This window comes from Peromyscus maniculatus, chromosome 16 (genome assembly GCF_049852395.1).
Source record: "Peromyscus maniculatus bairdii isolate BWxNUB_F1_BW_parent chromosome 16, HU_Pman_BW_mat_3.1, whole genome shotgun sequence".
Classification (NCBI taxonomy): domain Eukaryota; kingdom Metazoa; phylum Chordata; class Mammalia; order Rodentia; family Cricetidae; genus Peromyscus; species Peromyscus maniculatus.
The window spans coordinates 53,595,644-53,607,833 of NC_134867.1; the positions used below are offsets into that span (position 1 = coordinate 53,595,644).

At 42.0% G+C, this 12,190-nt stretch overlaps 1 protein-coding gene across 19 annotated transcripts in view; it reads right to left on the reverse strand.

The window, feature by feature from the left end:
- Positions 1-12,190, reverse strand: part of Syne1 (spectrin repeat containing nuclear envelope protein 1) — a 484,186-nt gene that overhangs the window by 236,761 nt on the left and 235,235 nt on the right. For all 19 annotated transcript variants that reach the window (XM_042262341.2, XM_015996792.3, XM_015996795.3 and 16 more), the window contains 4 exons: positions 9,232-9,588; positions 4,213-4,349; positions 3,513-3,690; positions 1,033-1,215 (listed from right to left, as the gene is read on the reverse strand). In XM_042262341.2, coding sequence (XP_042118275.1) covers positions 1,033-1,215; positions 3,513-3,690; positions 4,213-4,349; positions 9,232-9,588 — 855 coding nt within the window. The remainder of the gene's footprint in view (positions 1-1,032; positions 1,216-3,512; positions 3,691-4,212; positions 4,350-9,231; positions 9,589-12,190) is intronic.

Sequence of the window (12,190 nt, forward strand, 5' to 3'; positions counted from 1 at the left end):
CTTTCCTATTATCAAAAGGTATATATACTACATGTTATTCCTACTAGGAAAAGAGGGAGGGGTGGGATTGGGTCAAATAGAAGAGTTCTACCTGCCATGCAGACAAGGCAGATTAACAAAGCTGGCAATCCCTGACCTCCCCTGTTCTTGGGCACTGTTGGAGTAAGATGATCTTGGCGTGAGAGCCAGATTCATTGCACAGCTCTTGCTTTGGAGGCCACAAGGAGTTAATGACTTTTACAGGGTCACAGGTAATTTCCAGGCACTGCATGGTTGCCCCTGTGTTTAGTGGAGGATGCTCGCCATGAACAACAGCTAATACAAGGGAGAACTCAAAGCTCATAGCTTAAGAAAGAACCAAGAAAGCCTGTTTTCTCTTCCCGATGGGAATTCCCTATTACAGTCTCCTTCCTGTCTTGTATTTATTGTGTCAATCATCAAATTAAGGATCTATTTTGCCAGGAAATGTTTTCAAGGGTAAGACACCTTCCATACATTTGAGAGAGGAGTTAATACAAAGAATAAATGATCTCAGAAGAAAAGGCATTCTGCATTGTGGTAGAAATGATGATATAATATTAGTAAGTTGTCTTTGTAGGAAATGAAATCACATGAATGTTGTCTTCCTTTTTACTTAACACCCCAAACCTGATGCTAGTGGGTGTCATATGAACTCTGAGCCAATATTTTGTAGCCTTGCAGGACTTCTTCTCTTGGTTCTAGAATAATTGCCCAAACTGCAGCGTTTCAAATGCAAGATTAAACATGATGCTCAGATGTGCAGTTGGCTGTTCCTGCGGGGGGTGTGCATGGATGAGTCCATGGCCATAGCCACTGTGCAAGAAGTTGTCTAATCCTTCAGGACTACTCAGGCTTCCAGCACCGGGCCTATCTTTCTTTGTCTGGCTGCCTGCTCCTATGCAAAACGGGATGACCAGAATGCTCGAAAATCCCGTGATGCGTTGAAACCACTTTACCCATCCCCATCACCGAAGCCCACAGAGCATGCCCAGGGTGGTGCCTGTGCCATACCTCTAAGGCGGATTCCTTCTGGTGGAGATTTGCATGAAAATGTTTCCAATCTTCTTTTGCGGTTATAACTTTGGCCTGGATGCCTTCTGCTTTCTCTTTGGTCAGCAGCGAGCTTAGGAGCTCCCCTTTGGACAGCATTGTGTTTAGCTTATGCTGCCCATGTTCACTCTCTGACAGAAACTCCTATAAGAAAAACATAAAATTAGGTACCTTAAGACACGCAATATCCTTTGCTTTTCCCTGTATATCTCAGTGAAATCAAGCAAAACAAATGACTATTTTATTGCCTCAGTTAAATGACCTGGGTTTTCCTTTAGCAATCCAGTTGTGAAATATTTCATTTCCTAATATAAATTCTCAATGGGCCGCAAAACATTGGGAGGTATTTTATGAACTGTTATCAACTTGTTTAAAAAATAAACAGGAGAAGTAATGAGGATGAAGAGACAATAACTGTTATAAAATAATCTCTGGCTAAGTTTAGTTTAGAAAAGTAAATGCCACATGGTTCTGTATAATTGGTGGAGCTGTATGATATCTTTGGCTCTGAGCAGCCTAGCTGCCAAAGAAAGAATAAACACAAGCAGGTCCATGACCTACAGAGCTCGTATGATAAAATCAATCTACTTAGGCAGAGCAACTTTCCTATTGGAAAATGACAGGAAAGCTTTGATTGGGGGGGGGGGGTCCATAAAGCGGATGCTATCAGATGAAATAGGGGACATTGTTGTCAGTAGTTTATATAAAAAAATAGTAACAGGGTATTTTATAGGGTTGTTCTTATGCAGCACAAGTTCATGACATAATGGAAACATGAAGTGTGGCCACACTGTGTAGTTTTCCCAACACTTGAGTTTATCCAGAGGTTAAGTTTCTCTCTTGATAAGTAAGTATATTCTCTGGGTCAGAGTCGATGCCAATTATTATTCCCAGACATTAGAGAAGAAACAAAATGAATAAGCAGCTAAAGTTTATCTTTTCTGTGAAGAAACATATACATAGAGACTCTATGCTTTGGACTTTAGTGAAAGCACATTGGTTTAGTTTGAGGGGGTGAGTTGTCCCGCATGGATTCATGTGTTCAAATCTTGGTCTCTATGTGGTGATGCTTAAAAGGAGGGATATGATGGGTGGTCCTGATGCAGTTAGAGCCAGACCCTTAAGAGAGCTAAAATAAACACATACATTCAATTTTTTTACTTATTTGTTGTGTTTTCATGTGCATGCGGGAATTGGTTCTCTTCTCCCTCCATGTGGGGTTCCAGGGATTGGACTCAGGTCTTCAGGCTTGGCAGAGAGCACTTTTAGTGGCTGAGCCACCTCCCTGGGCTGGAGAGAATTCTAAGGAAACAAGCTGGCCACTTCCTAGTATCATTTGCTTCCTGTCTGATGTGGCCCTGTCCTTCTGCTGGCAGGTCTATATGCCGTGATGGAATCCCAGCCTTAGAGCTCAACTGATTCCAGAGTTGTTTCCTCAGCCTTCAGGATGGTGAGCTAAATCAACTTGTTTACTCTGTAAAGTATACAATCATGCAAAATGGACCAAGACAGGACTTTATCAAGACATCTCTTGTGATGGATGGCTACTTCCTATGAGCCACTGGGCTAGGAGTCGCAGAAAAGGCTGTTGTCAAAAACAGAACTGGGTTTCATAATCACAAATAAACTGGTAGTTGAATGTTTCCAGCTCTACTCCCTGGCCTAGAGCAAAGTTGGAGGAATTTTAAAAGCCCCACATTTCCAAACGAAATCTGTCTTGTTACATCATGAACCAAGATTCAAAAGAGTGAACTACGTAGAAATAAACACCATGATTTCAGAGCCTGTGTCTAGTAGATGGGGTTCTCACATGGGCCCTTCCTTATTCATAGTTGCCTGTAGTCATATGTTTTCTAGCAAGTAATTCAAATTCTCCAAGTATTGGCTCAAGATGGCTGGTATGAAAAGTAACCGGCCACATATGACACATCTATGAAAAACAAGGTCACTACAGTGTCTAGAAGTGTGGCAGCTGAAATGGCACTATGGAGTTGTAGTTAGCTGAGGGAAATATTCCCATAAAATCAACCAAACAAGCAAACACCACATGGGGCTGCAGCTCTGGCTGCCTCAGACACGAGCCTCCGACCTCACTGAGATACCTTTATCCTATTGGCAGGCTGAGAGCAAATTATTACACACAATATTACCTCATGGTTGGGGTGCAAATTAAATGAAAGAGGACCCTCAGAGTGCTCAGGTGCAGTGTTATTATGTTCAAGGAACTCTTATTGTTTTCCAAGCCTTTATTAAAACATAAAATAGCATAAGGCTATGTATAGGAGTGGGCTAGTTTTCCTTGAGTTGTTTCAAGGGTAGGTCTATCTGAAATTTCAATTTCTTAAACTAAACTTTAATCTACAGTGCTCTTATACAAAGACCCAGAGTGACATCTTAGTCTAACTCAGCATGGCTGTTAGCAGGGTCAGCAGAGTTCTTACCTGGATTTTCTGAAGACTTGCAGAGACTTCGCTAAGATTCTGAGGTAGATCGAAACACTTGGCCGTGGTGATTTTTGCGTTAACCAACCACTGCTGGAAGCCCCTGAAGGCCTTCCGAAATCTTTCTTGCAAAATCTGTTCTTTGTTCTGGCAGCCCTTGGATGCTTGCAAACAGAGACTGAAAGGGTGATTTGCAAATTTGATGACAGAAGAAAAGCAAAGAAGTTGATTCAGGTGATACCTAACAGAGTCCACAGTTCTCAGGAATGTGCAGTTCGCTAATTTGTTTCTCTGTTTCACTCTTAATTGATATTATCACTGAAATCACACTATAAATGTGTTCTAACTCCTTTAATTATTTTTGCACTGGGTCTCACTATGTCACACAAGCTGTTCTCCATCTATGAGCTTAGATAGCCCTCCACATAAGCCTCCTGAGAAGTTAGAACCACAGACAACCACTCCATGCTCAGCTTAGCTCCTACTTTGTATTTTGAATACTTTGAAGCCAGATAGAGTTTGTTTGTTTATTTATTTATTTATTTATTTATTTATTTATTTATTTATTTATTTATTTATTTTCCTGGAATCCTACCTACAACTGAGATGGAAGGAAGGGCGTCTTGGCTACATACCAAAATTCTGTCATAAAGGAAATACCAATGAATTTATTTCGAACAGTGGGACTGTTCATGCTTACCAGTTGTATTCCTTAATTAAGCTGGAGACTTTCCCACTGTATGGACTCAGGTCCCTGGAAAACCGGCAAAGTTCATTCAACTGAGACTTGAGATCCTCGGTCATAGGCTCTGCCTTTTGTAGAGCATCCAGGATCTCCTAATAGAGAAATACAAGACAAGTACTGAACTGGGAGACTGCCGTATCTTCACACTCTACATGCGTGCACTGTAAGTTATTAGAGAGGGGCAAACCAACCCAGTGAACTCAGTAATGGGACAAGGTCTATTTTCAGGTTTTTATATAGCCCCCGATGGCATGTGGGTCATCTGTATCTACTTCTGGCCATGGAGAGACATGGGGTAGTGCATCCTGCATCAAGTATAAAGTAGTTAAACGATTGAATCATCAATGAGTTAAAGAACAAAGAGAAAATACCCTACATTGTTTAGAAATTGGTCCAACTAGACTATTTGGAAAGTGTCTATCATTTAAGACATAAAAAGATCATTTAAATAAAAAGTAACATATTTTTAATTATAATATGTATTCCAATGGATTTTATGTAGCATTTCCAGTGAACACTGATATTAACAACTTCTTATAACCCATGGGTCTTAATTTACCTACTTGATTATATACTTCATGGTTTCTTTCATGTAATCATTAAATCTTTGCTAATGTCCAGTATGACATTTGAGGACTCCCACTACCCCATGAATAAAGGTATCATTCTCTTTCTGGAAGAGCTCATAACTTAACCGATGAACAATATACAAGTAATCATGACACTAGACATATTTAAACCAAAATGAAACCCTAGGATTGAGGAGCACAATTCTGCAATCAAAGCCATGGTCAACTGGGCTTTGCAATTAGAACATTCCTCTTATATGACTAATGTCAAGGGACAAATGAGACCCTGCATGGCCAAGTCCTTAGCACAATGCCTGCTACACTCCTCAATGCCTACTTTGTAAAATTAGAAGAGAAATAACAGTCAAACACATAATGAAACTGTGTCAATAGTGTTACCAGAAGAAAGCAAATTTATAAAAAAATGCATACACGTGTACAAATGTTTTAAACTGTGGAGAAAGGACAAGTAGATACGAAACTACTCGATCAGTGGCTGTTGCTGCTACTGTTGCTGTTCTCAGTGATTTACGGAGAGATGGCCCACAGCCCTCCTTAACACACCAAGTCGTCTTGTGTTGTTGTACTATAAATGACGTCACTATCCTCGGGTTGCTGTCAATCAGAAGACTTGGCAGCACGCTGTGGCATGTAGTTATTTCCTCTGAATTCAAACTGTCCTTCCTGGAGGGAGGGGAAGCCTCAGAAGATGCAGAAACCTCACAAAACTGAAAGTGATGAGGATTCCAAGTGCCCCCCCCCAAGGTTATCCAAGCGGTGACTGAGTGCTGGGGGAGGAGATGATGGCCAGGGGAGCTGTCTGCAAGTCCAGCAGAGAGTTCTATGGCTGCAGCTTTCATGAGTGAGATGCAACACTAGGGGAGGTTTTCAGTGATGCAGTTGCTTCTGAGGTAACCATGTGAAGAGCCCCACACTATTCACTGGCTCACCAAGCTACGTTTAGTGTATCTTTCTTCAGTGTATCATCTGTGATGTATTTGGGATGAATGAATGTCTGCTCACATCTCCCCGGGAAGTCACGTGACACACTCACTTGTTCCCCTCTCACTTCACAATGCAGAGACACCCAAGCTTCATCTATTCTAAGTCACAGCTCTTTTAATCACGTGCCTCCTCGCCTCCTCACATTCTTTCTCCTGGCCCCCACTTACATCCTATAATTTCCTAGAATGGCACAGGGCTCTTAAGTGACTCCTGTTCTATTCTCCTTCCATATATTTCTCCTTCCTTGGGGTTATTCCTCTACTTTACGTATCTGATCAAGTTGTAATCACCCCCCACCCCCACCCCTCTGCAGGATTCTGCTCTACCACTGGTCCTTCAAGGGATTCTCTGTGGTCCTCCCATCTTCCTGGGGATGCTTATCTGAGGATGCTGTGCCAGCTAGTTTTATGTCAATGTGACACAAGCTAGAGTCATTTGGGAAGAGGAAACCTCATTGAAACAATCAATACCCCCACAAGACTGGCTTTGTAGGCAAGCCTGTGGTACATTTTTTTTTTCTGATTGATGATTGATGTGGGTCAGTCTAACTCGCTGGCAGAGGTATCATTTCTGGGAAGGTGGTTCTGGGTGCCATAAGAAAGCAGGCTGGGCAAGCTATGAAGAGCAATCCCGTAAAGCGGCTCCCCTTCACGAGCTCCTGCCCTGACTTCCCTCAGTGATGGAGTGTAGTCTGAAAGTTGTAAACGGAAATCAAACCCTTCTACCCCCAAGTTGTTTTGGTCATTGTTTTCTCACGGCAGTTGAAACCCTAACTAGGACAGATGTACAGCAGCATGTCTGGAGCATTTGTCATGAGGACTGTCTCTACCTGTTTCGTACTTCTCTGTCCGCACAGATTATGATCTTGAAGGCAGGGGCGGGGTTCTCAGAATGTCCATGGAAAGTAGCTCAGTGTCTGAGCCAGAGGCTCTAAAACATGCCTTGGCTTTTTTCTTTCCTTTCCATCCCCTTTCATTTTCTTTTATTCTCTCCATTTCCTTCCTTGTGGCACTAGGGATAGAATCCTGGGTCTCACAGCAAGCCACGGAAACATTCTTTCGCTGACCTGTATCCCAAAGCCCTCTTTTATTTAGAAAACTCACAAAAAACAACCATACAGTTTCTCTCTGAAATTCTAAACACTAACCCCAAAATAGCCATTTTATTTTCTTACCATATTGAATATTTTAAAAGGAAATATCACAAGAAATGTAATTATCCACCAATTTTTTTTTAAAATGAGATTTAAGTAGGCCAAGTATAAATTAGGTGACATTAAAAACGAAATTTTTTTCAGTCAAAGTTTACATTTAAAAAACACATTCATGGGGCTGCAGAGATGGCTCCGTGGTTAAGAGAGATTTTGACTTTCCCACGGAGTCCGAGTTGGGTTCCCAGCACCCACACTGAAGGACTCACAACTACTGATAACTCCAGCTGTAAGGGATCTGACCCCTCTTCTGTCTTGCATGGCACCAGCACACATATGTGCATACATACATGCACACACACATACACATAAATAAAAAGAATCAATCTTTAATGACTTCATCTTCAATCCAGATTTTAGTAGAACCTTGACTCTCACAAATACTGCATTGGCTCATATGCTTTTGGTTCCATCACGCGCTGAAGGCATTCTTTTCTTTGTCCGGCTAAAGGAATAGCTACATCTCCAAACTAACGACCCCATAGTTTGAAAAGGAATTTTATAAATACAATCAACAGTATGTGTGGAGTGTTGTATTCCATAGCTGACGTCCACCGACCTTAAAGGGATTTCCTGATGACATAAGACAAACACTTACAATGGCCTCTAGTGCTCACTCTGATCGGCAGGAGTCATGAAGCCTTCCTAACAGCAGGATATTGCTGTCAGAGCCCAAGTCCATCTATTTTATGAACATTTTTTGCACACTCATAGAGTTTGAAGTGTTATCTTAAATTTCAGAAAAAATTTCAGCATTAGACTATTGACTGTTTTCCTTGTTAGATGACTATGACTATTGAGAAGTAATGTCTTATTGTCCTCAGAATCTACAGCCCTAGAGTCAAATGTAGATGTGACAGAGGGACTGTCCATCATCCTGGACTCAGCACAATTGAAAACCTGTATTTCTGATTACATCAGCACGTGTATCCTTATTAACCCTCATCCATTATCCAATAACAGTCCCAACATAGAAGAGGATCACTGAGGATAGTAACGTAATTCTAGCTACAACCAGACATTTCTTTAAAAGCCTTTTCACTCACATTAAGAGAATGGGAGGAAAGGGAAATAAAAAAGAACTGAAACACTGTGACTTATTATCATCATCATTATCATCATCAGACTCCATGGAACAGTTAGTTCCCAGCCTCTCTTTTTGTCTCCACAGAATCAAGTGATTTTGATTTTGGCTTGGTTCTGATGGTAAGCCTAAAGTCTGAGGAAAGCCTTAGGAAAACAATCCAAACAGCTGAGAAACATTCTCAGTAAAACAGCAACCAGCTAGTTACGCACTTTTATTTCACAGCGAACCACGCCTGCCCCCAAAAGTTGACTTAAACAAGACGGCGCTGGAAATACTCCATGACTTCCTAATGGGCTGGAGCTATTTCGAAATGATTATAACATAAATAGAAGCAGGGACGCTTACTTCACTAGACTTCCTTTTAAGGACAGCCGCGATTCTGAGCGTTATTATAAAGCAACAAATATTGAGAGGATTGCCAAGGCACCCAAGAGGACTCCAAGAAGGCAGAGATTGTTAAACTTCAGCTCATTCTCCCTTTCCTGCTTCCCTTTCTCACATTCTAAAAGAGGTAGCGGTTAAAACAAAACAAAACAAAACAAAAACTAGCCTGGAAGGCGACTAGTAAGTGTTAACGTGTATTAACAAGCTAACTCAAGTTCAGCTGTCAAAACCACAAAGAGGACAAACAGACCCAGTGAAAATTGCTAGTTGTGCTTCAGTGGATCGTCAAATGTGTCTTTCAAAGCTATGACTTCAATCACTTCATTGTCTGAAAGAGTTAACTGGCAAGAAAGCGGCTATGACTCTGCCTATTTATGCCTCTGCCCACAGGCCATTTTCCAGGCTGAATGGCTGAATACAGTATTGCAAATTCTTACACCATCAGAAAGAAAGTTACATATCTCCACCAGAAATAATGCTCCCAATAGGATATAAGAGCACCGCCCATGTATGGTAACTTTTACCGAAGTTTGATTTAGAGAAGGAGGAGGAAAAAAGTTCACACTTGGCCAATCTATTAAATACTTTTTTGCTGCCTCTGAATGCTGCGTGCTCTTAGTTAGCATGGGCTTTTTTTTTTTTTTAAAGCAACCACAGAGCCAAAGACATGTTTAGCTTCTCCACCCCAGGGGTAAACAGGAAGGCAAAGGCCAACTTACATGTCCTTTGTGCCAACATTCCACTATCTCCTCATCCGTGTTCTTGCCTTCCAGGAGGGTGAGCTGCTGGGCCCAGGTTTTCAGAAGGGCGTTGAACTGCTCCAGGGCCTGCTCAAGCTGGGCCACCTGGCCAGAGAATTCCTGCTCTGAGAGGGCCATTTCGCTGACCAGGTTCTCCAGGCTGCTCTGTGCTTGGAAGAGGCTGTCTTCCCACTGCCTCCAGTCGGCGCGCAGGGCCTGCATCTCTGAGTTCAGAAGCTCACACCCACTGGCAGCTGTGTTCTGTTTCACTGCCGGGGCCAGCAGCTCCACTCTGCTGAGGCGGCCTGCACCGATCTCTCTGGAATCTATCAGCTCCTGTAATGGAATATCGCCATGGAAACCAAGGAGGCCCTTAGTCACTTGGGCTGCCAGTTTTCAAATGTGTGCAGAATGGGACTCGGTCCTGCTATGAAGTTTGAAGGAATGTGCCAAAGGGACCAGAGCTGTTGAGTCTACAATCGCCCACGTTATATTAGAGGCGATCAGTATCATGAGTGCCTGACTTATTGCAAAATCACTCAGGGTGTCTCAGTGTCTTCACAGGCTGGACAGGCATGCTGAACACTGGCAGTATTCAGATATGTGAAGTGTGATAGTGACTTATTCGTCTGTGGTGTTCAGCTCCTCTAGACTAAAAAGAATTGCAGAGGACCTTATTTCCCTATATGTGGATGTACCAGGGAACTGTGTCCTGTTTGAGATCTCTACCTTAGTCCCATCATCTTCCATAGAAAGGTGACTTAAGTCACATTTCTTCTTGCTGGGAGTCAGGCTGACCCATGTCAAGAAGAGAACAAGCCCTCCTCAATCTCAGATATTCCTGTACCTAAGGAGGCATTTTTATGGAGGAATAATTCACAGACTGACTTAATTAACCGTTTAAAGCAAACTCTAGCCTGGGTTTGCTTATTGTTGTCACATTTCCCTCAGAAAAAAAGAAACCTCACTAGAAATCTGACAATTCAGATACCACGCTTAGCCTCAAGGCTCCCATGGAGAATGGACTTTATGATGTAATTGGAATAATCATTGTGAAATAGGTGTGTGAAGGCATTTTCTCTTGGAAATAGATGCTTCTGATGACATTTTCCTTGCTAAAATAGTCATCTGGTACATACATATTTGTAACATGCATTGCTATAGCTAGATTTTGGTTGGTGTTAATGCACAAGTATGTGTTAACTCCTGAGTTATGTAGAATGAAAGGTGACTGTTGGAGACTAAAACAAGGAGAGGGAGGGGAGGAATGAACAGGACCAGTTACCAGTTAACAACAGAAAACCGAGGCATTTCATGTCATCATACATGTGTCCTAGATGTGTGAAGCAGAAAGGGTATTTAACTAGTCTACGTAACATACCTTGCATTTCACTTAATTAGCCTGAAGTTAATCTGGTTTTTCACATGTACAAACAATGGAGACACATTTTGGTGCAGCTCATTCGCAAAATGCCTACTTCTGTGGTGGTCAAAAGCACCATCATGCAAGATAGGATTTTACACACATGTAAATGTGTTCTTACACACAGGACTTTATGTGTGTGTGTAGTTGGCCTTTCTTGGCAACAGGATTCTAAAAGTCATCTTTTGTTATCAGTACATAGAGCAGTTAGTAGTTAAACAAAGCAAAATTATAACCTAGAAAGTGCTATATTTAACAAGAATGTTTTAGAATAGAATATTCAGCCTTTTGAGCATTTTCAAATTTGGAATTCAGAGAGTCTCTACTGTCAAAAGCCAGTTTTCTCAAATATCCTTATATTCATTATCTCAGTTTCAAGTTGGTGAAAACAGGTCCATGCTTGTTAACTTTAATTCCATTCACATAGATTATCTTTGTGTTAGTGTGCGCACATGTTCATGTTATACACATGAGTGTATGAGCGTGCATGGCTTATACATGGGCATGCAGAGATCAGAATGGGTCTCTCTCTCTCTGTCTCTCTCTCTGTCTCTGTCTCTGTCTCTCTCTCTCTCTCTCTCTCTCTCTCTCTCTCTCTCTCTCTCTCTCTCTCTCTCTGTGTCTGTCTTACTTTCTTGACATAGGATATCTGACTGAACTAGGAGCTCACCATTTTGGTTAGGCTGCTGGCAACCATGTGTCTCCACTCAGCAGCGTTAGGGTTACAGGCACACAGCCATGCCCAGATATTTTTACATGAGTGCCAAGAATTCAAACTCAAGTTCTCCTGCTTGCAGAGCCAGTGTTCTTACACATGGAGCCATCTCCTCAGCCCTAATCCAGATCTTCAATAAGAACATTGGAATTACAGTGTTTTAAATTAGATTTTGCATACACTTTCTTGCTTTGTATTGGAACACTCTACACATACATACACATGTTCATTCATGTTCTCATCCATGGAGACGGTGTGTTTCTGAGTTACATATTCTGGGTGAGGGTGGTCACAGGCACTGAAGGGCAGGAGGGGTACTTTCTTTACCTCCTTGGAGGTTTTTCAAATGAACTTTCCAAACACTTGGTCTATCCTTGGCTGTCTTCTCTTCCTAACCTGGCACTCCTTCCTGAACCCAGGCAATCTGCTTGATTTAACACTTCTCCCTGCTGTGGGAATGGCTCTCAGACTTGTCAAAGAGGGTGATCTTCAACCTCTGTGGTGGGGGTGACCACATATTTCTCCTCCTTTCCCCCTGGCCTCTTTCAAAACTCAATAAAACCTTAGATATGCCTGGTTTTGGGGTTTGTGTTCCTGTTCTGTCTGCTGGACATGCCATTGATCCATCCTGTCCCGGGACATCAACTACAGACTATGGGGTATTAATTGATAACGTTATCTCTTCCAAAGAGTTTCCTGACCTGAGAGAATGATGAGAATTCACTGCTTCCTGGATTGTATTCCCACCAGATGGTGCACGTTTCATCTGTCAATCACTGAACATCCATCTTTCCCTCACT